The sequence below is a fragment of the Cydia pomonella genome, chromosome 1 (genome assembly GCF_033807575.1).
Source record: "Cydia pomonella isolate Wapato2018A chromosome 1, ilCydPomo1, whole genome shotgun sequence".
NCBI lineage: Eukaryota > Metazoa > Arthropoda > Insecta > Lepidoptera > Tortricidae > Cydia > Cydia pomonella.
The window spans coordinates 3,267,976-3,294,969 of record NC_084703.1 but is presented as its reverse complement, the minus strand read 5'-3'; the positions used below and the strand labels follow the sequence as shown (position 1 = coordinate 3,294,969).

The 26,994-nt window shown below is 37.6% G+C and overlaps 2 protein-coding genes across 2 annotated transcripts in view; one reads left to right on the top strand and one right to left on the bottom strand.

Moving 5' to 3' along the window:
* The window catches only part of LOC133526698 (tyrosine-protein kinase Abl), a 123,254-nt gene that overhangs the window by 20,414 nt on the left and 75,846 nt on the right, over positions 1 to 26,994 (bottom strand). The window contains exons 10-13 of the mRNA XM_061863411.1: positions 16,450 to 16,600; positions 13,816 to 13,966; positions 11,761 to 11,847; positions 10,026 to 10,042 (exon numbers count right to left, since the gene is read on the bottom strand). Of these exons, the coding sequence (XP_061719395.1) occupies positions 10,026 to 10,042; positions 11,761 to 11,847; positions 13,816 to 13,966; positions 16,450 to 16,600 (406 nt within the window). The remainder of the gene's footprint in view (positions 1 to 10,025; positions 10,043 to 11,760; positions 11,848 to 13,815; positions 13,967 to 16,449; positions 16,601 to 26,994) is intronic.
* Positions 19,295 to 25,834, top strand: LOC133516087 (uncharacterized). Its single transcript, XM_061848840.1, has 4 exons — positions 19,295 to 19,474; positions 23,160 to 23,311; positions 24,103 to 24,178; positions 24,799 to 25,834. The coding sequence occupies exons 1-4, from the start codon at positions 19,423 to 19,425 to the stop codon at positions 24,996 to 24,998; spliced, it is 480 nt and encodes a 159-aa protein (XP_061704824.1). The 5' UTR covers positions 19,295 to 19,422; the 3' UTR covers positions 24,999 to 25,834.

The following is a 26,994-nucleotide window of genomic DNA, read 5'->3' as shown; positions in this document are numbered from 1 at the left end:
TTATTGAACAGTTAAAAGGTCCTAAACCTACTGTAACTCCTTCATAGCCCTGAATCAATTGATTCATTTTTGTCACATGTAAAGGACTTTGAAAGTATGGAGTGTGGATTTAAGAGGAGAGAAATCTCTTATGACAGAACTGTTGCAAAAGTGTCCAGCTGTCAGCTATAAATAATAGTTCCTAATATCTCCAGGGTAGCGCTAGAGTAGCTAAGATCCTAGGCGTTATTGACGGAGTGAAGTGCGCTGTCTATGATTTGATTTTTTTGTTCAAGTACTCTAGGTATTGTAGCGCCACCTATTTAAGGTTTTTTGATGACACTTTTTGGTATATGGAGATTTATTTCCTTACCTCCACCTTCCGTATTTGAAAGGTTTAAAATAACACCCAATACATGTTACATGTTGTTTTCACAACACTATTCAGAAATCTGTTTAAACCAAGGAACTTAAACTACGTAAAAACACATCACACGGTCAAAACTAGAACCGAAAAATGGGACCAAACAGCAAAATTAATAAGCATTTTATTATCACTAGTTGGGAGAATCAACTTTTTAGCGTCACTCGTTGCCATGGTTACGATTAGTTGTCCAGGGGACAAAAGTTCATTGAAATACTGATTTTATGGTACTTAAATGTATTAAACTTGCGTTTTTGTCGTCGTTATAACCAATGTCCATAATGGGCCCCCTACTAAGCATGTTAATAGAACGGTATACAACGTATCTTCAAACAAACTGTGCCACTGTTGTCCCTTGGACAACGGGACAGGATAACAAAACAAAAAAAGTTGATTCACCCAGTTACATTATTAAGCTGTTTTTATATTTCCGAAAGAAAACATTTCGTTTTGCCAATTATACCACCCAATCATCTTGCATCTTGCCGACGTGCTCACAAATATCTGAACACGCCTCTATTGTCAAGGCGTTAGCGTGCGTGTTGAGATATTTTTGAGTACCTCGGCCGCTCCGATATATCTGACTGTACCACGATGACAGGATGTACGGACGTTCTAACTTCGAAAAATATATGACTGAAATATAAAAACAAGGTTTAATTTCTATGTCTATTTAAAATAATATTATATAAAGTGAAGGTCTATAGAAAATGCATGGTTCAAGCATACCGTCCCAAGGCGCAGCCATACAAAATTTGTCAGTGTAATTCAAATCTACAGCGTAGGAAACAGAGTTGATTTTGCTTTGTTTGAAAATTTAACGGAACAAACCAAATGCAACTCTGTTCCAATAGAAAATGATTTAATTTTCATCGATATTAATAAGTCCTATAGGTAGGACAGTGGGCCTTCGGTGTCCTATGTTTGTTCTTTAAATGTTTAAAGTTAGGGAGAAATAAAGGCAAATCGCTTTGTTTACTTTTTTGTTTCTATTGAACTTCAATTAATCGTATTTTATGTTAGTATAGCCTGGAAAATTAGGTAAAACAAAAATAAACAAATTTAATTTATGCCCAAGTTTTATACCGAATTTCATCCCAATGAAAAAAAAAACAAATACCTAGGCGTGGTAACACTCCGCAGACAAACTACTAATGTAGTGAATAATCCTTTCCCATCGTTTCTTTACGGAAACGTACGAACGTGTTATGCTATTTTCAGTCAGTCTCAGTACAAAATGTACTGAGGTTGACTGAGGTAGCATAACAAATACGAACGATCCAGAGAAAATACGATGGGAAACGATTATTCACTACATATGTAATGATATTTATTTATCACTTACTGCATGTAATAAAAAATATTTGTTCAAATTTGAACTTTAATAGCTGTCAATAGAGTTTAATATCATATCGGCCATATATAGCGTCGTATGCTGTAAAGGGCACTTCACCATGTATTGTTATGAAGATGCTCACTTTGCCTATTTTTTCTTCTGTCGGTGTGTCGCTCTCTTTTTTTTTTGATGGCCTGATTGGCCTGGACGAGACCTTTAAGCCAAAGCCAAAGGCCGGTGACAACATTCAAACGTATTTTTAATACTCGGACCAAGAAAGGATAATGATTAGGACGACAATAACGTTATAGATCGTGAAATTGTCGCAACGCAACGATTGCGCGTCATCGTGGATGACATGAACTATATTGTATTACCTCTACACAATGCAAGTTTAACCTTCGTTTTATATTTAGTTAAAAATTTATAATATATTTAAATGAACATACGCCGATACTTTAGAAAGAATCACTTTTATTCATCTTTTATGCTTCTTACAAGGAAAGGTACTCGTACCTAACTGTCCGGTTCCGATTTGATTTATATTTATATATGTTATAGAGTAGTCTAAAATAACAGACACGTATTTTTTTTTAGCTGCCCAAACTTCACCTATTGGGAGATATTGTCCTCCAAAGAACAAAAAGAAAACTAGATCTTCTAACTCCTATAGAAAGTGATGCTCAAGCAACTTGCTAGTTAATGGCTGGTTTGAGTATATGTTTGAGAGCAAGAAAAAATAATGAGCATGTGTTTTGTTATATCGGCTGAAACTCATTTTTTCCTAAAAAAATCGAAGTTTTATAATATCTTATCGCTAAAGTTACACATAAGGACGGGTGTTTTTTTTAGAAAAACTTAAGTTTAAGCAGATATAACAAAACACGTGCTCATTATTTTTTCCTGCTCTCAAACATATACTCAAACAAGCCATTAACTTGCAAGTTGCTTGAGCATCACTTTCTACAGGAGTTAGAAGATTTAGTATTTTTTTAATAATTTGGACGACAATTTCTCCCAATAGATTGAGTTTGGGCAGTATAAAAAAATAGGTGTCCGTTATTTTAGACTACTCTATAACATATATAAATATAACATATATAAAATCGGAACCGGACAGTTGGGTACCTTTCCTTGTTAGTATTTCCTGCTTTGTTAGTCAATAATCACTTTTAAGACACTTCAGAAAACAAACATCATTCAATAAAAATATAATAAATACTCTAAAAACAGCAGTAACAAACAGCAAACAGTACCCCTAGTGTAACTTTGATCGACATCATAACGTGACGAACGCGTTTGCGTTAAGTGTCATTATGTATAGGATTTTGAGTTTCCAAAACGTCCCGCTTGGCGCGCTCTTTCGAAATTCAATACAAAATGAGACTAAACGCAAACGCGTACGTCACGTTTGGAAATCGAATTTATTTACACTAGGGGTACAGAGTTGGCCGAGCCGTAATCGTAAACCATAACGGACGGTTAGTTTACGGTTCAATTTGTAATGGTTACCGGTCAATTCTAATTAAAGTCCGCCAACACTGCTAGCAAATGGTAACTTTTAGAGTTCCTTTTTATTTACTCGGTCTTTTTTTTATTTTTTTAGTCTTTAATGTCATAGAAATGAACAAAAACATTCTTTATAAAGTTTCTAAATCTAACGGATAGTGTTTTAACATTTTGAATGCCATATTAAAACTTCATGCAACACTTAGCACTATCTACCAGTTAAGCTTATTTGAAGATCGTGAAACGGCAACGATGACTTTATTCGTCAGATAAGTGGCAAGTAGCTTATTCAGGACTGTACTTGGACATTGCGAAACGGGTCCTAAATGTACAGACGCATGGCAAAATTAATATACGGCTCTCAAAAGGTTAATAAGTAGAACAACAAGATTAATGCATAAACAAACAGCATTCACAAGGCAGTGTGTCAGAAAACTATTGGTAGTTAATTTATGAGTAGGATTTTAATTATTAAATAATGTTTGCAATAATTTAGGAAAATATGGTCCGTACTAGCCTTAGAACTATTTCTATGGTAAGTTACGCACTAGATCCGATCTCCGTCATCCGATTTCTTTCGGATCTAGTGCGTAACTTACCATATAAATAGTTCTACGGTTACTACGGACCATATTTTCACGGGTTCGGATCGGATTCGGATCGGACGTAGTACGAATCCGCCCTTACCCGTACGGTATTTTATAATTGTTACCTTTTAGTAATTTTAATATTTCGATGTTTTTTAAAAATAATAAATATACAAAGCGATAGATAATTAGTAAATATACAAGAAAATATATTAGTAATTTCGCACAAGTGGAGCATGAACTAATTTTTGTATTAATTTTGCTTACATTTATACACCGTTTTTAAGTTAATTTAGCTTTCTGAGACATAGCGCACTACATTAGACTATGATTTAAAAAAAAAAACACGCATACCCGATTGTCGCAAAAGTTAATATACTACTAATTTTGTGTTATCTAACATTATAACTGTTTTCCATATACCTATGTTGGTAAAAAAAATCTTATTCTATTCTACCCCATAGAACCTTTGGAATACGAGTAATACTATATGACAATAGCTGGAGCATAGGTAGTAGAGATATTTCATTTGACTCGTAAGAAGAATATTTTGCTCGGAGAAAAATTCAGAATCTATACAAAAAATACTTCACTTTTCTCAAATGTAGGAATTTTTGTTATTTCTACTCAAAATCTCAACCTCTTTCCATCCCAATATAAGTTTTTGGCAAAAAAAAAAAAAACATTTTTATTACAAGTTTTTATCGCTGACTGTACTTTTCTTACCACAGGCAACAAAAACTCATCGAGACATTCCTAAAAACCCCAAATACTCCCTCTCCTCCCTGTCTCCCTCATCAGGTCAGCTCGATGGTATCATAATATTGCACTGTCACCCGATTTACATATGTGAGCAAATTTTCATCTCAATCGGCCAACACACACCAACGAACCAACATACTAACAGGGCAAGTTAAACAAAAGCTTGTAAAAATATGATATTATGGAATGAATGCCAGAAATAGATCCCTTGAAACATTTCATTTTACAAGCTTTTATTACAAGCTTTTTTTTTATTAAATCTTGCAAGTTAAATTTGACCCACTTCCCGGTTTCCGATGAAGCTGAAAATTTGCATACATATGTAAGTCGGGTGACAATGCAATATTATGGTACCATCGAGATGATCTGATGATGGAGACAGGAGGTGGCCATAGGAACTCCGTGATAAAACAACGCAACCTAATTGTGTTTGGGGTTTTTAGAGTGCCTCGATGAGTATTAGTTGCCTGTGGAAAGAAAAGTACAGTCAGCTATAAAAGCTTGTACCAAAAATATTTTTTTTGTTTAAAACTTTTTAGCTCACAACAACAACTTTTGCAACAAACGAGTATACAAAATGAATTCGTTTCAATCCGCATACCACTTAAATGAATTTTAATTTCTAATTAAAGGGCTTCGTATATATAGTTACATATAGATACATAATGTTCTACGCGATGTACTTACAAATGTGACCCTATCGCTATACACCTGAGGGCGGGCAAACAAACAAACATACTATTTAAAAAGTAATACATACAAATACACCCGATTGCGAAAGTCAGATATCAGAGATAATATTCAAGGCGCGGTCAGGGACTGTGGATCAAAGATCGTAAAGAAGGCGTTTCGTACACATTTTTTAGTTATAATTTTTTTTTATAAGGTTAATATGGGTTCACATTTGGGTCTGTTTACACATTTGCTACTTAAGCGTTTCTTTAAGCGATAAAAATTCTGGGACATTTTCGTCAACCTCAAATAAACCTACTCCGGCTTTAACGCTACATCTCTGACCCGAGAAGATTTAAATCCCTCCTAAATTGTAGGAGGGTATCCCAATATGGGACCAGGTAGAAACTCGGCAATTTACATTTAAGTTACTAAGTTTACTATTAGCCAATTTAAGAGACCTTTTTTTAAATGACGTCATTTTAACTAGCAAAAATTAGCCAGTTGTGTGAATAATTTATCAAACAAACCTTTTCGCACTCGGGTAATAATGGATGCATATATCATTATCAATACTTACATTTATTGTATTATAAATAACATGTCCGTATGTGAAGTGTAAATTGTAAAAACTTCATTTCCTTCCGAAAATCCATTTTAGCACAACACAATGTCGGTCTGTCCGTCACATTTGAAACATGGACACGTAAAGAATATATTAAATAATATTAAATAAAAAACAAGCATCGTAGCATTCGTTATCAAGCCGAATACGATGCAAACCATCCCATAAACTAGCCATTTCATTAAAAAAATCGTATAATTTAACATTTATGAAGAAAACTATTGCGCATTTATTGACGTCTTCGTTTTAACTCGGGAATTTTGCTTTCGCGTGTCCGGAATGTCCGCATGTCCTCTACCGGTCGCAATTCTTAACCGACTCGTGAAATGTTGTGAGCAGATTCTATGATTAAATAGATTTTTATGTCGATTCAGTTGTTCGAAATTATATTTATATGTTAAAGATTTCAACTGTTTGGTTAAATTAAATAGCATGACAATGTTACAACAACGCTATATGCAGCATTTACTTATTTTTTACGAAAAAAAAAAAAAGATTTTTTTTTTTGTACCCCATTCAATTTCCTTAAATGTACCCCGAAATTAACGAAGTTAATAAACACCGTGTATTGCGAAACATGTTTATGGGAGGCGTTAACAAAAAATCTAAAGTAACATATACACAGAAGCCAATCGCGGAAGCGGAGAATAATTTTGACAAAACAAAATGGAAGTAAGAAACGAACGGTTCATATTAAAATTAAATCATAAGTAGTATAATAGGAAATATTACGCAGAACTGCGTAGGGGGCGCCACTAGCACAAACAGTAAACAAAATGCATTAATGTCGTATTTGGGTGGATCAACATTTCAGAGCCACAACACACTTGCGTCTCTCGAGCGCCGAGCGTCGGCGTCTAGCCAAGTCTATGGCTGCTGCTCGACGCAGCGTCGGCGCAACTGCGCAGCGACGTCATTTTCCATAGCGCAAGTCGTCGATACTCAAAAGACGCCAGCGTGGGGTCTCTCTTAGTGTCAATCGTTGCCATGGTTACGGAGTTTTTTCCCTTGGACAACCATACTTGAAATTCTGATTTTTACGTGATCGAACACATCGCGAACGCGAAGGGCCGCGGGTGAATCAATCCTTTGATACCTATGGAAGTGTTCTACGTGAGCGATCTCGTTGCAAACGCGTACACCGCTTTGGTTTGCGTTGGCGCTTTTAACTTACGTTAGACGCTGCTTAATTAAATAAATAAATATTATAGGACATTATTATACAAATTGACTAAGTCCCACAGTAAGCTCAATAAGACTTGTGTTGAAGGTACAACGATATATATATACATATATAATATAAATATTTAAAAATATTCGTGCTCATGCCCAAGGATTTGAACCCATCATTTGGGACCATCGGCTTCATAGGCAGGGTCACTACCCACTTTTTTTTCCCCAATATTTTTTTGTACTGCCTCTTTTATATTTTGTTATTTATTTTTGTGATCAATATTTGAATGCTGAAATTCCAGCCGAACATGTAAAGAACTTAATTTGTATATTAAGAGATTATCACGTCGCGTTTTATCAAATAAATTATTTAAAAAAAATATACGCCAGTGAGTTCGTCATAATTAAATCGACATACAACATTTTTTTCGAACGAAATGTACCGGTAATGTCTGGTGGCCTAGCCGTAAGAGCGTGCGACTTGCAATCCGGAGGTCGCGGGTTCAAACCCCGGCTCGTACCAATGAGTTTTTCGGAACTCATGTACGAAATATCATTTGATATTTACCAGTCGCTTTTCGGTGAAGGAAAACATCGTGAGGAAACCGGACTAATCCCAACAAGGCCTAGTTTACCCTCTGGGTTGGAAGGGCAGATGGCAGTCGCTTTCTCGCAAGCGGACCCCAGGCTCCCATGAGCCGTGGCAAAATGCCGGGATAACGCGAGGAAGAAGAAGATGTACCGGTAATGTCCCTTTGGACAATGGGACAGGATAACACCACAAAAACAGTTGATTCACCCATTTATTAGTAACGGATCTGTGAAAACATGTTCAAAACTGTGTACGGCATAGTATAAGTTACTATATGGTTTACGGTCTGTGCTAGTGCTGCACTCTGGCGGCAGAAGATTGCAGTAACACTCCCTATTGCCGCGTTTACGGAAGTCTCTTTCTTTTACATACTGAAAGAGAAAGAGACAACGAGTCTTTTTCTTTTCTTTTACATACTGAAAGAGAAAGAGACAACGAGTCTTTTTCTTTTCTTTTACATACTGAAATAGAAAGAGACAACGAGTCTTTTTCTTTTCTTTTACATACTGAAATAGAAAGAGACAACGAGTCTTTTTCTTTTCTTTTACATACTGAAAGAGAAAGAGACAACGAGTCTTTTTCTTTTCTTTTACATACTGAAAGAGAAAGAGACGAGTCTTTTTCTTTTCTTTTACATACTGAAAGAGAAAGAGACAACGAGTCTTTTTCTTTTCTTTTACATACTGAAAGAGAAAGAGACAACGAGTCTTTTTCTTTTCTTTTACATACTGAAAGAGAAAGAGACAACGTGAAATGAACGCAGCCAAAATACACTTAAAGACAAATGAAAACGAGTGGCTTTGTATTGGAGTTGTTTATATAAAAATGACCCGTTTGCATTGCTCTCGAATGTACATATAAGCATTCTTTGCCGAATAGTACATTACGATACAAGTGCGAAAAATAGGAAAGTGCGAATTACCTATTCGCACATGTATCGTACAACGTTTTACAGTACATATGGCCCTTTAAATGTTCGACACAGTAACATAATATGCTACTTCTCGCACTAGTGCTATAAAGTAGCCCCATATGTACTGTAAAAATAATTATAGGTGCAGTCCGAATCGAGCCGTTTAAAATCCTTCTAGTTTTGAAAGTACTTCTGAATCACCGGCAAATATCATGACGCCTCTACACGATGGTCCAACGTAGGCCAGTCCAAGGGACGCAGCTATGCGGTGAAATGAGATAGCAATATCACTTGCTCCCTCTAACGCATAAATGCGTCCCTTGGACTGGCCCACGCTGGGCCATCGTGTAGAGGAGCCCTTAGAGTTGAAAATAAACGATTTCATCAAAAGCTAAAGGATGTTTTAACATAGTTTGGACTGTGCGTGGCATATAACTATGCTTCGAAAGCACATTTCAGTGATATATTTCTAAATGGTAATTCTAATTTGTTAATTAATTTTCGAAGAATAGTAATCATTTGAAACGTGCTTGATGGTAATAGTACATTTACGATACAAGTGCGAAAATAGGTAATTACCTATTCGCACATGTATGGTGCAACGTTTTACAGTACATATGGTCCCTTAAAATTTTCGACGTAATGTGCTAATTATGGCACTAGTGAAGTAAAGTAGCACCAGATGTACTGCAATAGTACATTACGATACTAGTGCGAAAAATAGGAAATTCGCAACGAGTGGAGATAAGTTAAAACACGACCAAAGAGAGTGTTTTAAATCGACACGAGTAGCGAATTGCCTGTTCGCACATGTGCGGTAAAGTAGCGCCATATGTACTATAATAGTACATTACGATACAAGTGTGAAAAATAGGAAATTCGAAACGAGTGGCGATATATTAAAACACGACCGAAGGGAGTGTTTAAAATCGACACGAGTTGCGAATTACCTATTCGCACATGTATCGTACAACGTTTTACAGTACATATGGCCCATTAAATGTTCGACACAGTAACGTAATATGCAAATTTTCGCACTAGTGCGGTAAAGTAGCGCCATATGTACTATAAATAAAATTACGAGTGATCGGAATGGATGTGCTGCTATAATGATTATGATTTCTAATAGCTCGCTAAAAAATAATGGTATTATAATGTAGCTGTATAGGTAAAAAAACTAAGTAAGCCACCTGTTGTATGTAGTTGTGACGTGTTCGAATAGACAATACATACGTCACAACTACATACAACAGGTGACTTACTTAAGTTTTTTACCTATATTTGGGTTGAAATCGGTTACTTCCCGAAATGTTTGCAATCTGTACATTTTCAAGATTAAATTAAAATACAGGCAATATCGTTCCAAACATATAAACGAAACTATATATACACGATTATATACATTAATTACGTAGTGCATATTATATATATACTAGCATCATTAATTTTGCACGCCCATTTCGACCACCACTTACTATAATACCGGGACACCAGCTCGTTGGCTGCATCAGCACTTTTTGACGTGGTTTTAATTTTTGATCATCGGTGCTGCGATCTACTGGCACTACGGCGTACTAAAATGTTGGGCTTTTATTATTTCATATGAACGCGCTCCAAATATATTCGTAAAATTTACAGACAATCCAAGAAATTCCTAACTTTCCTATTATGTTACCATTTTTATTAAAAAAAAAATAGAATATAGTAATTTCGATGGGGCTGGTGGCCTAGCGGTAAGAGCCTGCGACTTTCAATCCGGAGGTCGCGGGTTCAAACCCCGGCTCGTACCAATGAGTTTTTCGGAACTTATGTACGAAATATCATTTGATATTTACCAGTCGCTTTTCGGTGAAGGAAAACATCGTGAGGAAACCGGACTAATCCCAACAAGGCCTAGTTTTACCCTCTGGGTTGGAAGGTCAGATGGCAGTCGCTTTCGTAAAAATTAGTGCCTACGCCAAATCTTGGGATTAGTTGTCAAGCGGACCCCAGGTTCCCATGAGCCGTGGCAATGTGCCGGGACAACGCTAGGAAGAAGAGAAAAGAGAGAATATAGTAATTTCCATCATAGTGAATAAATATAACGGGAAATTTTTACACAAATTGACTAAGTTCCACGCTAAGCCAGGCTTGTGTTGTGGGTACTCAGTTAACGATATACACCGTGGGCCAATTAAACCCGACAGATTTTAACCACGCATTCCTGAGGTCATAAAGAGCAAAAAATTTTATATGAGTTTTGGCCAAATTCGCCAAAAAAAAAATTTTTTTTTGCCGAAAAAAATATTTCTTTTGCGTTTTCTGCACACGTCACGTTATTTATTTTTACACCTTGGTGAAAAAAAATCATTACAACGAATAAGAAAAGTTTTTTTTTATTTACAGACGAAAATTGCGAGTTTACTTTAAAACTTTAATATCTGTCAGTAGGTATGTCTAAACCAAGTCACATAGTGGCAGCGTCACAGCTAAATAGGCGTTTTTGACTAAGTTATGAAAGAAACAAATTTTCACAGAAATTGTCATTATCTCTAAAACAAGACCGATTTCAGAAAACATTGTATGACATTAGTCTCTAAATGCGGTCAAGAATACACCTTTGAAATCTGTCGGGTTTAATTGGCCCACGGTGTATATAATATTAAAATACTTAAATACATTGAAAACATCCATGATTCAGGAACAATCTATGCTCATCACACAAATAAACGCCCTTACCGGGATTCGAACCCAGGACCATCGGTTTCATAGGCAGGGTCACTACCCACTAGGCCAGACCGGTCATCACAGTTATTTAAATAATAATGATATTAACTTCTTTAAATTTGGTAACAAAGTAGAAAAAAAAATATTAATTGTCAGCAACCTTTAAATAGTACATTACGATACAAGTGCGAAAAATAGGAAATCCGGAACGAGTGGCAAATCGACACGAGTTGCGAATTACCTATTCGCACATGTATCGTACAACGTTTTACAGTACATATGACCCTTTAAATTTTCAACATAGTTACATAATGTGCTAATTTACGCACTAGTGGGGAAAAGTAGCACCATAAGTACTGTAAAAAAATATACATAATACCTGTTAAATCAACCAGAAATAACACGATATGCTCAACATTTCCATACGCCGACTGTGCAGCTCGTGGCGTATACGCCGCGTTATCGCAGCGTACGCGTTGTACGTACCGTTGAGCGACGCCAGCCCGTCGTCCTGCTGCTCCTCGGTGTTGTATTGCGACTCGCGAAACGAGCTGCACGACGAAAGTAAACTGGAAACGCAAAAATATAGTTATTTCATATTATATAATAAAAATAAAAAATATAATAATTCAGCCTATATACGTCCCACTGCTGGGCACAGGCCTCCTCTCATGCGCGAGAAGGCTCGGGCTATAGTCCCCACGCTAGCCCAATGCGGATTGGGGACTTCACATACACCTTTGAATTTCTTTCGCAGATGTATGCAGGTTTCCTCACGATGTTTTCCTTCACCTACAAGCTGGTGGTAAATATCAAATGATATTTCGTACATAAGTTCCGAAAAACTCATTGGTACGAGCCAGGATTTGAACCCGCGACCTCCGGATTGAAAGTCGAACGTCATATCCACTCGGCCACCACCGCTTTTGACAATTCATTGACCGTAAACATAAGGCGTAGTACGAGTATTTCATATTATTTAGTAATAACAGCTGACACTGCATTTTAGTGGAAATACGAATATGTAACTTAGTTTTACAGAGAGGTAAAGTCCAAGAAAAAAAACCGGCCAAGTGCGAGTCGGACTCGCGCACCGAGGGTTCCGTACATAAATTTACGGTTTTCGCAATTTTTCCTTTATTTCTGCTATACTTAAGACGTTGATTCGTACCAAATTTCAAGATTCTGAGTTCACGGGAAGTACCCTGCCGGTTTTGATTCCCTTGCGAGTGTCGAAAATTTGCGGAAATTTGCGGCATCAACGGCTGTATCTTTTGATTGTGAGGGTTTTTTTTTTGTTGGTTGATTTTTTGTTGGTTGGTTGACTAAAAAGGTCTTGACAGACAGACAGACGGACAACAAAGTGATCCTATAAGGGTTCCGTTTTTTCCTTTCCTTAGTTCGACATCCAAAACAGATAACGGTATACTCGTACTACGCCTTATGTTTGCGGTCAATGAATTGTCAAACGTCATCTTTTGATAATAAAATTTACCACAAAATGTATGGAGCTGTACAGCGCCATCCCGTTTACCTGTCAATTCGAAGCACGACATTGTCTTAGATTTCTTAATGAACGTAAGGTATACTTGGATTTACGTACGGCAGTAAACAGTGTTCCGTATGACGTGTACGGTCACGTCTGAAAATATTGATACGGACAAAGTAGCAAAAACTATGCATACACTACCCTAATACATGGGCCATAAAGTCGTGTATACATATATTTGGCACTTCATCGTGTCGATGTTTTAAGACGTGACTGTACCGGGTAAGCGTCATGCGGAACCTGTAATTGGCTTCCATGATACATATTTATGTTAACCTAGTTTTAGTTAACTTAAGCTGTTGGTTTTCCGAATAAAATAAAATAAATAATAAATAAACAATTTAAGCATGTCCCCTGTACACCTATCTCTTTAAAATTTTCATAATATCTTATGTTTAACTTGGTACGGATGTTCCTGTAGGCGTACCTATCATGGATGGCTTTATCCACGTAATAAAATAAGTGTCACTTTTTAACACCATATGATTGAAAGAGATAGGGTCATTATCACTCTGAGATGTAGAAAAACACGACCGTCATGTCGTAAGTATAAAATCTGTTATCTATAAACTCAATAACTAAAGCCCCGCACGACCAAACCTTCGGGTCTCCCTGATCTGTGTTGTGTCGTTAAAGATCATTGGTCTCTCTGTTACCTGGTCCTCTTAGGTGGAGTTGGTGCTTGTTTGCCACGCCGGTTGGTAGGTCGCCGCTTCTGGACGCGCACCGCGTCGCCACCAGTCTTATGAAATATCTGTAGAGTCCCAAAGGGGCGACGCCCCCTTGGAGTTGCTTCTTTGTTATCTTTGCTCCCTAACAGTTACCTGGTCCTCTGTGGAGTTGGTGCTTCTTTGCCACGCCGGTTGGTAGGTCGCCGCTTCTGGACGCGCACCGCGTCGCCACCCGTCTTATGAAATATCTGTGGAGACACAATGGGGCGACGCCCCCCTGGAGTTTTTTTTTGTTATCTTTGCTCCCTAACAGTTACCTGGTCCGCTTAGGTGGAGTTGGTGCTTGTTTGCCACGCCGGTTGGTAGGCCGCCGCATCTGAACGCGTGCCGCATCACCGCCGGTCTTCTTTAGGGACATCTGTGGAGTGCCCGTGGAGGCTCCGCCCTCTTGCAGTTGCTTTTCCACCTCTGCGAATCGAAAAAATAGATTTTTAATTATAACCTAATATATACATAATTAAGTCACAAAACGTGCGTAAAAATAATAATACTCTTAATTTTGTTAGACAATATAAATAGGTCTTAAGACTCTGGTTCAAATTAATAAACAAAAGAATCATAAATGTCCACTATAGGAACACTACAAAATTACTCGTCGCTGGGGCTCAGTGAGAAGACAGAGCTTTTGGCGGCGGAAATGTTTTTGGCGGCTGAGTTTGCTATCATCGATCATACGTTTCTTGCGCGATAAGAATCGAGATAATGTCACACTAATGGAAACAAAATGGAATAATCAAAAATATCTAAGTGTATACATTTATTTTTCCAATTTGTAACCAGAATTGCTAAAAATAACTTATCAACAACGTGATATCATCGATCCCGGGCACGCACAGCCGTATCGCTCACGCCTATACTGAGTAACCCTGTCCTGCCATGATGATGGCAGGACAGGGTGACAAACCAAAAGGTTCTAGAAATCGCACAGCTGCCCAGCCTGACCGCGCTTCTCAAACAGAGGCGACTGCGTTGGCTGGGGCATGTGTACAGGATGGAACCTTCTCGACTGCCACGCCGTGTTCTTCTAGGTGCGGTAGCGAATGCAAAAAGAGATGTTGGGAGGCCATTGCTTCGCTTTAAAGACTGCGCCAAGAGGGATATGGCAGCTTTTAAGATCGAGCACCGAAATTGGGAGAAGCTTGCGGAGAAGCGAGCGGAGTGGCGCAAGTGCGTTGGAGATGGTCGCAAGTTCTGCGACGAGGCCTGGTTTGCGGCGCTAGCAGACAAAAGGGAAAAAAGGCACCGTAGCGAAACGTCACAGTCCGTCGCGAACTTCCCTTGCCAGCTCTGTGGCAGAGTATGCCGCTCTCGCATCGGTCTTTTCAGTCACCAAAAAAGATGTTTTGCGGACATTACACTATAGATCGTCTGAAATAGACGCTAAGGCCAGTAGTAGTATACTGAGTTAGCGAAGCGAACTTGAACCCACGGGACGGGGCCTTCATTCAGCTAAAGCACGGTTCAAAACATTTTCACTAGACTTTAATCGACCGGGATATAAACCATAATTACCTTTTATATATAAGGGTATTTTTTTAATGAGCTCCGATATCCATCGCGACCAGTAACCTTGAAAGCGAACGCAGCCGACGCGCACGAAAGAGGGTAGACCAAGCGCGGTCTACACTTTGACACCCACCCGCTATCTCCAGTTACCCGTGAACAAGATGCATGTAACTGCGTCGAAATATCGGGAGCTCAAAACAATATAAAAGGTAATCACGGTTTATATCCCGGTCGATTTAAGTCTAGTGAAACTAACCGTGAATCATTCAAAACTGTTACAAAACATTTTGATATGAAACCTTTTTTTGATTTTGATTGTTATGTTATTCGGTTTCCAGCGGTGGCCGTTTATAAAACACGAAGGTAAACAGAGTCTAATTCCACGTTCTTTAGACAAAGCTAGGAGCCTGAAATCCGGAAATAACTCGTCGGCTTGCGATTATACAAACAATAATGTTTTGCCGACCTTGACGGACTGGTTCCTGATGGACTTTCCGAGTAATCTAAATCTGAAAAAAATATGAGGAACACCGAAATTATATTCTAGTACATATTTTCTGAACCTATCGGGATCGTTTCTTATATGTTTTTAATATTATTTAAATATTACAGATTACTTATTGAAATAGCCCCTTATTTCTGGTGAAACGTCGTTTAAAACTAAACCGGATTTAAAGGGTCAAAAAATATTAACTTAAATAATTATGAAGCCACGAATTCTTATCACACTTCGAGTCTATGTATTTGCTATGAGCACAGCTCTAGGTAAATTAAATTTCACAATTGACAAAATGAAGATGACTGCAAAAAATCATATTCAAGGGATAACTAGGGGACATATGCTACATGGGGACAGTGGGGACACTGACGAGTGGTGATAGTGGAGAACACTTACCCTCGGTGATGCTGTTGACCTGGAACTTGTGCTCCAGGTGTGATCTTGTGGAAGGTTAGGCGTTCGTGGGCGTTCCACTGCCAGCAATCGCGCATGAGCTCGTACACAGGCAATTGGGGGGACACTTCATGCGGTAACAATGACAGCGGGGGACACTCACCCTCGGTGATGCTGTTGTCCTGGAACATGTGCTCCAGGTCGTGGTGGATCTTGTGGAAGGTGGGGCGGTCGGGGGCGTTCCACTGCCAGCAGTGGCGCATGAGCTCGTAGACAGGCAGCTGGAGGGACACTTCATGCGGTAACAATGACACCGGGGGACACTCACCCTCGGTGATGCTGTTGTCCTGGAACATGTGCTCCAGGTCGTGGTGCATATTGTGGAAGGTGGGGCGGTCGGGGGCGTTCCACTGCCAGCAGTGGCGCATGAGCTCGTAGACAGGCAGCTGGGGGGACACTTCATGCGGTAACAATGACAGCGGGGGACACTCACCCTCGGTGATGCTGTTGTCCTGGAACATGTGCTCCAGGTCGTGGTGGATCTTGTGGAAGGTGGGGCGGTCGGGGGCGTTCCACTGCCAGCAGCGACGCATGAGCTCGTACACGGCCGGCGGGCAGCCGGGGGGACACTCCATACGGTAGCCCTGGAAGACGACAATTAAACTTATAATCCAGAATCATAAAAATAGGATACATATCCAATGATTTCTTCAACACTGCACCTGTGTAATAGTCACACCCCCGGGGTTTCGATAACTGCGAATTAAAATTAGGTCGTAAGCTACAAACGTATTTTAAAATGTTAAAATAGTGTCCGTATTTACCTATTTTTTGGCTAGACCACCCAAAACTATTAACAAAATGCCGATAATCCTAGGTATAGTAACTATTTGCCTAAAGTATTTTTTATTTAACTTTAAGTTTTTAGTTTTTATTTCATCAATCAATTACATTAACAATACGGAGCAATCTACCAACGAAAGTAACCAAACCATTAGCTAAGATCTTCTGTAGAATACAATACAAATCCTCTTTATTGCACAACCTCAGAAAAAAAAAACTTCTGTACCATAGTGTTCCAACTATAGTTTTCTCAGGAAACAGGTGTGCGAAGCTCACACAAGTATGAGAAACAGTTTTAAGACCTATCAATATTTTGCCTTCGTCTATGTCTAGTTTACATTACCAATGTGATTGTAAAAGGATATGTTTTTTCTCCGTACCGTATGTGAAAATCTAACATTAAACTGAAGTTGTACCTTTTTTTCAATTGTTATTAAAGAAAGAAGATCGATGTTCACAATGTGCAGTCATGCCGCGGGATTGTTATGCCATTTAGGGTTCAAGCTAAATTGGAGATACATAGCGTAAGTATGAACAACCAATTTAGCTAGGACCCTAAATAACTCAACAATCGCGGAGCGTGATGGTATCTACGGCCTTATTCGTATATCATATATTCGTATATTTAGATATATATTTAATTTTCCCCTATAGGGATATTCTTTTATATTATAACTATATCCGATACGTGAAATAATAATGAGTTTTTTTGTGGAAGATTACTTTTTAAAATACAAATAAGAGCAACATCTAAAGCCATATTTATTTCAGATTCTACACCGTGGGCTGGTAAAACCGACAGATTTTAACCACGCATTCCTGAGGTCATCAGGAGCAAAAATGTTATATGCGTTCTGTTCAAATTAGACCAAAAAAATTAATCTTCAAGCCGAAAAAGTTTTTTTTTTTGCGTTTTCTGCACTTGACACGTTCTATTGTTTTTCATGGAATAAGTAAAGTTATTTTAATTGATTGGCAGATTTGAAATTGCGAGTTTTCTTAAAACCATTAATATCTGTCAGTAGGTATGTCTAAACCAAGTAATATAGTGGCAGCGTCTCAACAAAAAGGCGTTTTTCACAAAGTTATTACAGAAAAAAAAAACACAAGAATTGGTTATTTGACAGTTTTTTTGTAAATAATGTATTGATCTTGATTTTTCTCAGAATCAAATGTCTATATGGACTCGTGGCATTTAAGCAACACAAAGGTCAGAAATGAGAGTTAAAGTTTGACGCTCGCACTCAACGATTGAAACGCCTCTAACAAAATGATATTGTAATGTGACATCTCATTACATTAGCCTGTCCTAAATGTATGGAAGATCAATAAAAATGCTATATAGACCCTGAAATATTGCGTTTATGTATATAGTTTTTGTATAATTTATTTATCAATAAAATGCAAGGAATCGAATGGGACCATTTTCTTTTTTCTTTATGAAACTTAAAAATAGATATTTTTTGAGACTTTGAAGCCTTCTTTTGAAGCCATTTTTATAATTTCAAAATGTCTTTTTAAATTCTACTTTTTTTATAATGGATGGCTCATTTTCTATCCATTTAGCTAAATTTTATTATAATATTCAACATGTGTCCAGTACCCAATTGTCACTCATTACGTATCTCTAAAACAAGACTAAATTTTAAAACGTTGGGTTTTACCAGCCCACGGTGTATATTGTAAGTAAGCTATAATATACTGTAACAGTTATTTTCATGTTAACAGTAAACAAGTAATGTTTACATTTCCAGCATCCCGTAATATTGCAACAAAATACTTGCACTGTAAACTGCAGCGTACAGGATGCTTCATATTTATAGTAACTTCATACAAAAGAGAACTTGAAATAGAGGTGGATTGTCAAAGAAAACTTTGTAGTCACAGTAAGTTCACTGCCGTCTTTCGACACATGATTAAAACTTTTATAACGCCATTTGACTTTGATCCTTATTCTTTTACCGAAATGTGTTAAATTTGTTAAATATAAAAAAGTGGCACCATCTAATAGATCAAAGGCCAGAGGTATGGCAGCATCGTTTCGAGCGATGGCGCCTTAACCTTTAGGTTGTGCCCGGTAATATCGAAAAGTGGCGACTTTTCGATATTTAACAAATTTAACATATATATCAGTAAAAGAATCAGGCGTTCGAAAAGGTGGGCGGACGAGATAGTAGCGACAGCAGGGCAAAGGTGGCTCAATACAGCCACAGACAGAGATACATGGAACACTTTAGGGGAGGCTTTTACCCAAAGGGGTCCACACACCTATGATTTCATTTTAGTTCGTATATTTTTTCTTAACTACTTAATTTTTATTTTCTACTTATGTTAAATGTATATTTTTCTTTTTACTGCCTGTATATTGTTATGTGTGGAACTAAATAAAGCTTTTTTATTTATTTTAAGTAAATACACTTTATTGCACCATAAAGGAAAAATCTAAAAAGACAGAGATTATTTTTTTGTTTGGTCCCAGTATTAATAGTCCATATATGTAATATAGTCTGCTCTAAACTGTACGATCACCCTGTAACGCCCAGGGAAAACAGACCGAGTGCATATAAACGCGAGTAACACACGCGGAGCGTCCAATAATTGTTAGGCGGAGCGCGGCCGTGTCATGTTCCTCGCAAAGGGCCTGGTATACGTGCTATTCACTGTCTCCGTTTTCGGTGAGTTGATTCAATTTTATTCATATCTCATGCTTCAGAGCAATAAGGTTGTTCTAAAATTGAGCGTACGATTTGATACGTTTCTGCACAGCATTTTGTTTTCCAAGTACGATTTTTTTTCATTATTCTACGATAAGCAATGGAAATTTGGCTTTTACCACTCACATTCTTTTGTTTTGGTAGCTGTAGCTACCACCTGTCACCCTTATTGTATTATAATAATAGAAGTCACTGAAAAATATGAAGCATGTGAGTGGCTAAATGGATTTGTTATACAATTTAAACTCTGATATTTAACTACCCTTTGCATAAATATTATTATTTATTTTATTTTTATTTATTCAGATAATTACAATAACTATATTTTGACGACCGGTTTGGCCTAGTGGGTAGTGACCCTGCCTACGAAGCTGATGGTCCCGGGTTCAAATCCTGGTTAGGGCATTTATTCGTGTGATGAGCATGGATATTTGTTCCTGAGTCATGGGTGTTTTCTATGTATTTAAGTATTTATAAATATTTATATATTATGTATCGTTGTCTAAGTACCCTCAACACAAGCCTTATTGAGCTTACTGTGGGACTTAATCAATTTGTGTAATAATGTCCTATAATATTTATTTATTTATTTATATCTAAACTTATTTACTAAGTATCGTTAAACCAGTAAAGTAAAAATTAATTTAATTGAAAGAACCCTTCAGAAATGCTATAAAAAATATACTTAGTCATATTTTAAATAAACATGTATTTTCCTTTCCTCGTATTTGAAATGAAAAGTAGAGTGTTTAACTCGGGTGAAAGGCATTTCAGCCTCGGACTATTAAACTACCTCAGCTCTGAAATGAGTGCCTTTCATCCCTTTGTTAACAATCTAAGTCTAAGTACCCTCAACACAAGCCTTATTGAGCTTACTGTGGGACTTAGTCAATTTGTGCAATAATTTCCTATAATATATATTTTTTTTTTATCATAACATATTATATACATAATAAATCGTAGCAATATACACTCGTATTGTTCGTTAAAAGGGATAGAATAATAATGAGATAAAGTTGATACACCCTTTTATACTATTTTATGCAAATGTCATATAGAAAGTCTTACTTACTTTTAAGTAGTAGTACCTGGGCGACCGAGCTTTGCTTGTTTATAACTATAGCCTCGTGGCGCCCACGCGCCTTTTGATAAACCAAAATAAACATGGCGACTCCAGCCCAGAACTTTTTTCAAGTAACTTTCAATTACCGCTCATGCGCCTTTCAGAAGGTCATATTAACAAACTCTGTCTAGATTTTTGAAATTTCGCGGGTCAAAGAAATAATTTATTCCGATTTCTGAACGACATATTAGGGAACAGTTTCCGGTATGCTACCATTAGCTGTCACAATTGACAGATGTCATTTTTTTGATAAATGGACGGCGGTATGACTGGCTCACGAACACGTGGTAAGTAAATCGCATTTTATTATGATAATCCGTGACTGTCGAGTATGTTTTTATGCAAAAAGTTGCTAATGAATGGGTAATTCTTAAATGGAGATAATTATTTCGCATTTTTATAGCTTAAATTCTTCGAAATCTTGGTTTGAAATAATATGTACTTTGTGAAGTCGGTTGGGTCGAAGCTAGTACTAAAAATACATATCTTAATGTTTTTAGTTTGTAAATGTTATGCTGGTTTATGAAATATTACTAATATGAAAATGCTACTTTTTCACTAATAATTTAATACTCTTTACACTACTAAGTTTTCGTGTCTAGTCTGTTTAGATACACTTATCTAGCACTTTTCTAACCCAGTATTGTTAGCCAGAGGTTCAGGATTGCATTGATCACCTATACGTAAGGTGTTTTAATCACAGGTTTGCGGGATGAAGAAATCCAAGCCTTTATGGGCGATGGTAACCTGGACAATTCGGAGTTTGAAGATGACGGAGAAGCGGATGCAGATTTTACAATAGATCATGGAGACAACGCAGACAATAGCTGGTCATTTAATTGAAAAATAACTGTTATTTAATTGAAAAATAACTGAAATAAACATATTAATCCTAAAAAAGTTATTAATGAATGGGATATTAGATTATTATTAATTTTACATCACTTAATAATTCCTTCTAATCTAGTAATTGTGGCCCAGTGGCCTTTGTAAAGAACAAAAGGTAGACAAATAATTGAATTGAAAAACACATGCTAATATAATCATAATTATACCCCGAAAGTTTCACTTCAAACCGGTAACTCTAACACATAAAAATTTCAACTCGAAATCTTGGGCGGATAGGACTATAACTATTATGTCCTATAAGAAGGACGGTCGGGTCATAGTTAAAGAAGAGCCAAAAAGCCTTGGGCGCCACGAGGATAGGTGATAATCTTAACTACATTTTTTTACTAAATTAAACTTGTCTAAAACAATAAAAATTAAAAAATTATATATAAGATTGAACATGTAAAAAAAAACAAAAGTTAATCACCGGGCGAGATTCGAACCCGTAACACTCGTTTAGCAGTCCGCGTCTTAACCCGCTGGACCAGACGGACAGTAGTCGGCAACACGAAATTAGCGACCATATTCTGCGTCGAAAAAAACCCATGAAAACTCGAAAACACGCGTTTTCCCAAACATAAGACTAATCTAGATAGATTGTATACCCCCAAAAACCCCCATATACCAAATTTCAGCGAAATCGTTAGAGCCGTTTCCGAGATCACAGAAATATATATACATATATATATACAAGAATTGCTCGTTTAAAGGTATAAGATTTATTTTACAACAGAAATGCATTTATGAGAAATATAGTAGTCATAGTCTAAAACTTATATATTTATGTTGTATGCAGTTCATTTTCCATCTGATACATAAGATCTATGCATTAGATATACTTGTACAAATATGTACTAATTTCAGTTAACATTATTTATAACTATGAATTTTTGTTGTTTTGTTACAGTAAATCATTTGTATTGCCTTTTTAATGTGTTTATATAACTGTTTGGTTTCTGAATAATTATATAAATATAATATGAATATAAAAGTAAAATACAAAAACACTTGGTGCCGCCAGCTCCGGGGCAGGGCCCAAACTGCCGGTGGTCAGGGCTGCAGAGGAACTGACGCTATACGCACCGTGTCCAAAATTACCGCGTTCTGCATCTTATTATTATTTACAGTACATATGGGGCTACTTTATAGCACTAGTGCGAGAAGTAGCATATTACGTTACTGTGTCGAACATTTAAAGGGCCATATGTACTGTAAAACGTTGTACGATACATGTGCGAATAGGTAATTCGCAACTCGTGTCGATTTAAAACACTCCCTTCGGTCGTGTTTTAATTTATCGCCACTCGTTTCGAATTTCCTATTTTTCGCACTTGTATCGTAATGTACTATTTTATAATTGTATTATTAATGTGAGACTTAGACGTATTGTATTGAACACTTGTTTCTTTAAACCTTTATAGATAGTATCATTCAAGAAGTCGCGTGTCTTGACTCTTATTGTCGTTTGTCCCTTTCCATCACACCAATACGTCGGAAAGGGACAAACGATTATTAGCGGCATGACAACTTTAGTAGACGTTTATGAATAAGGGGGTAAGATATTTCCTTAAACATATCTTACTGAGAACATAAGTGGTATTAGAATGTAAACCTCGCATTATTAATTTACAGCTAAAAAGGAGCGCCACAAGAAACCTTTGGCAACCAAGAAGGGCACCAAGCTCATACCGGCCACAGTAAAGGGGCTTCAATGCTACAACTGCCTGTCATATGACCACAAAGGCTGCTGGGACCCTGATCATCCTGATAATGCCAACATTACGGTTAGTTGCGCTCTCTCTCTCTCCTCTCTCTCCTCTCTCTCCTCTCCTCTCTCTCTCCTCTCTCTCCTCTCCTCTCTCTCTCCTCTCCTCTCCCCCCCCCCTCTCTCTCTCTCTCTCTCTCTCTCTCTCTCTCTCTCTCTCTCTCTCTCTCTCTCTCCCTCCCCTGCTCCTCTTCGTCGTCATCTTCCCTTATCCTTACCCCTCCCTTTCTCTCACACCTTCCCTTCCCTCTGTATCGCCCTCGCCCTCCCCCTAACTCCTTCCCGCGCTAACACCTTCCCCTCCCTTCTCTATCGCCGTTCTTTTCAGATTATTCAACAACCTGTCTCGCCGAGTGACTGAACCCTGCCTATGAAACCGATATTCCCGGGTTCAAATGTCGGTAAAGGCATTTATTTGTGTGATGAACACAGATATTTGTTATTGAGGCATGGGTGTTTCCTATGTATTTAAATGTACATATATATATCGTTCTCTGAGTGCCCAAAACACAAGCGTTCTTGAGCTTACTGTAGGGCTGAATCAAGTCATATTATAGGACATTCATAGGATCGCCCAAGCACGCGAGGCCGAAGGCCGAGCTACGGGAGTACAGTACTCGCACGCGGGCCATTTTTTGCTACCAAAAGTCAAACTCCACCTCGAGACCCATTGGAAAACATACTTCTTCTCAACAAAAACAACAACACCAACGACATTTCAACAATACTACGCACACCGCGGGTTCCTCGGACCCCGCGCACCAAGTAAAACTCGTTGTCTGTTATATAGCTTCAACTAATCGTTTTCAGGTACCTAACATCGATTGCTACATACCTGGTATGGCGTTTCTATGCCTGGTCATCACTGCAGAATCAGCTAAATTAGGTAAGTTAACTATGAAAAAACATTAATTTTTAAAATTGTAGCCGTCCATTATTCAAGATGTTAAAACCCTTGACCGCCAAAGAAGACAAGTTACGCGCGCGGTTACAGTTTATGCATTGATATTATGCATCTTTCTTTCGTACGTAGTAAAGTACTTCACTCTTTTAGTTCACGTTCACTAATTCAGTAGCTCAACAGATCCATCTAAATCAACAGTACTGGTTACATTTCACTCATTCGCATTCATTTAATATGAATCACTCAAACAAAGGAATTTATGAATCGAAGGTTTAAATGGCGTCCTTGTCACTTTGTAAGCGAATGAGTAAGTAAATGAAAATATTTTTAAACTGAACTGCTGAAGTAAAGAACTAAATGCATCCGAACTGAACTAGTGAATGAAAGAGTGACATCCTCTGAAGTATGTACTTCGTTTGAATCTTTCATTCGTGAACTACTCATGTCTAAGACACGGAACGGAAGTTCAGTCACACACTATATTTTAGTACAAAAACCAAAATAATTGCTCAAATAAACTGTCTTTTAATATATGAGATATAAAAAAAGAAGATAAAGAAGGCATTTTAAGAGTTACAGTTTATTTTATATGTATTTTCCAGTGGAAACCGGCGCAGAAATCGGCCCAGTCCGGGCCCGAACATGCGTCCCCGCGAAAGACTTCAGCAAGTACTCGGTCTCGCACTCAATGTGCAATAAACTGGGCAAAGAGCTTTCGGCCTCGGAGATATTCTCTAGAATCACGGTTACTAGGCCTCGGTGTTCGCTGTGTAACAAGCATCTATGTGCTTCTATTTGTTAGGATATAATGTAAAAGTATAATAATTCAGTAAGAATTCGGTCTGGCGCTCTGCATGTGTAATGTGCAAAAACGAGGACAAGAGTTTTCGGCCTCGGAGGTATTTTCGAGGATCTCGGTCACTAGGCCTCGGTGTTTGCTGTGTAACAAACATAAATGTGCTTCTATTTGTTAGTATATCATGTAAATCTATAATATCTGTGCTTTGGCACTCTGTGGTTTGGCAGAAGTATATTGTAAATAGTTATAAGGGATGAAACGTGAATACACGTTTATTTATTTATTACTACTAAATTCAAAATTTGATCAATGTGATTCGTAGCTCAACAGGCAAAATTAAATTTACTTATAAAAACACTTAGAATCAAAATTAGGAGCAGAGTCGTCCGTTTACAGCCCCAAGGTCAACGCTGTGAATAGTTACGAGTGCCCAAAGTAACCTACATACTTGCGAATATTTTCAATAATAATTCAGCAAGAATTCGACTCGAGCAACACATTTTTTATGACTTTAGAATGACTGGGCGAGTAATGTTTATTACATTATTTAGGTATTTAAATCAGAACGAGAGGCATGACAGGCGATGTGAGGTAATAGTATTAAAAATACGCTTAACATATTTTAATCTCTAATATAAATAGATACTGTATTAATAGGTAACTATCATGTCAAAATTTCCTACATTCGAGTTGTGGTGTGTCACAGCACTGTCGCCCGGAATTTAGAGTCAAAAACCTTTAAACCAAATAGTACTAACAAATTTATTGTATATATACTGTAAATTTATGTCGTGTCTAAATTTGCTCTTTAACTGAAATAAAGTTATCTCTGAGCATAACACCTTTCGTTTTCTTTTTACGCCTTCGCTTTGTTAGGTGCAGTTCATTTATTACGTACTCGTAAAACGATTTTTGTCAGTTTTTGACCCCCCCCCCCCCCTCCTCAATAATAAGAATAGGCTGACCCTAAAATTGTAAAGGAAAAAATTAATACAAAGTGTAGTTTGTTTTAGTATTTATTTTTCAAAAAATTACATTTTCAAAACAATGAAACAAAGGTACTGGAGTCAGTCTAAGCCAACTCTGCACCGTGTTTGATAGCATAGTGTGGAAGTATTTTTGTATACTACGTCGGTGGCAAACAAGCATACGGCCTGACTGATGGTAAGCAGTCTCCGTAGCCTATGTGCGCTTGCAACTCCGAAGAAGTTACATGCGTGTGGCCGACCCTAGCACTCCTCACCCTCGTTGAGCTCTGGCAACCTTACTCACCGGCAGGAAAACAACACTATGAGTAGGGTCTAGTGTTATTTGGCTGCGGTTTTCTGTAAGGTGGAGGTACTTCCCCAGTAGGGCTCTGCTCTAGATCTGGAATGACATCCGCTGTGCTGTGCCCTACCACACAAAGCGAGATGACATTCACAATGTCCATACCTCTCTTTTGGACGTAGTTTAAGGACGTACCCGGGTCCAAAAGAAGTATTATTTTAAACGTCATAATTTCATAGAAATTTGAAAATTTTCGCATCTATGTGATCTTACGTAAGAACTATGAAAACCCCTCCCACAACTTGTATGAAAAAATCCGACATGTACCTACCCCCAAATAAATCGTCTTACGTAATAAATGAGTGGCACGAGCTGAAAGGTCTCCCTAATTATGTATTTTTTTATCAAAATAGATTATAAGCACCAGAACTAGGACATTGTTCACTAATCTAGGTAACCTAATGGCAGCACGTTTGACGGAAATAGTGCTTCGTTTACAAACTTTGTCACTAGCTACAGCCAGTTTATTGAATGAATGAATGAATGAGAAATCTTTATTTTCATGCAACTATGGGCCCATAGATAAATACCTTAAAACCTACCCTATACCTTACCATACCCTACCTATACCTTACCATTTGCTTATACCTTATTGAATGAATCGACGAAGTCGACTTTGAGTAAGTGTTCCAATTATATTATGTATTTGAAGTAGAGATGTTTGGCTGGA

Excerpts from the sequence above, each read along its gene's own strand:
- LOC133516087 (XM_061848840.1), top strand. The coding sequence starts at position 19,423 with ATGTTCCTCGCAAAGGGCCTGGTATACGTGCTATTCACTGTCTCCGTT. Across the intron at positions 19,475-23,159 it reads ATTCACTGTCTCCGTTTTCG|CTAAAAAGGAGCGCCACAAG; the intron begins GTGAGTTGATTC and ends ATTAATTTACAG. Across the intron at positions 24,179-24,798 it reads TGCAGAATCAGCTAAATTAG|TGGAAACCGGCGCAGAAATC; the intron begins GTAAGTTAACTA and ends TGTATTTTCCAG.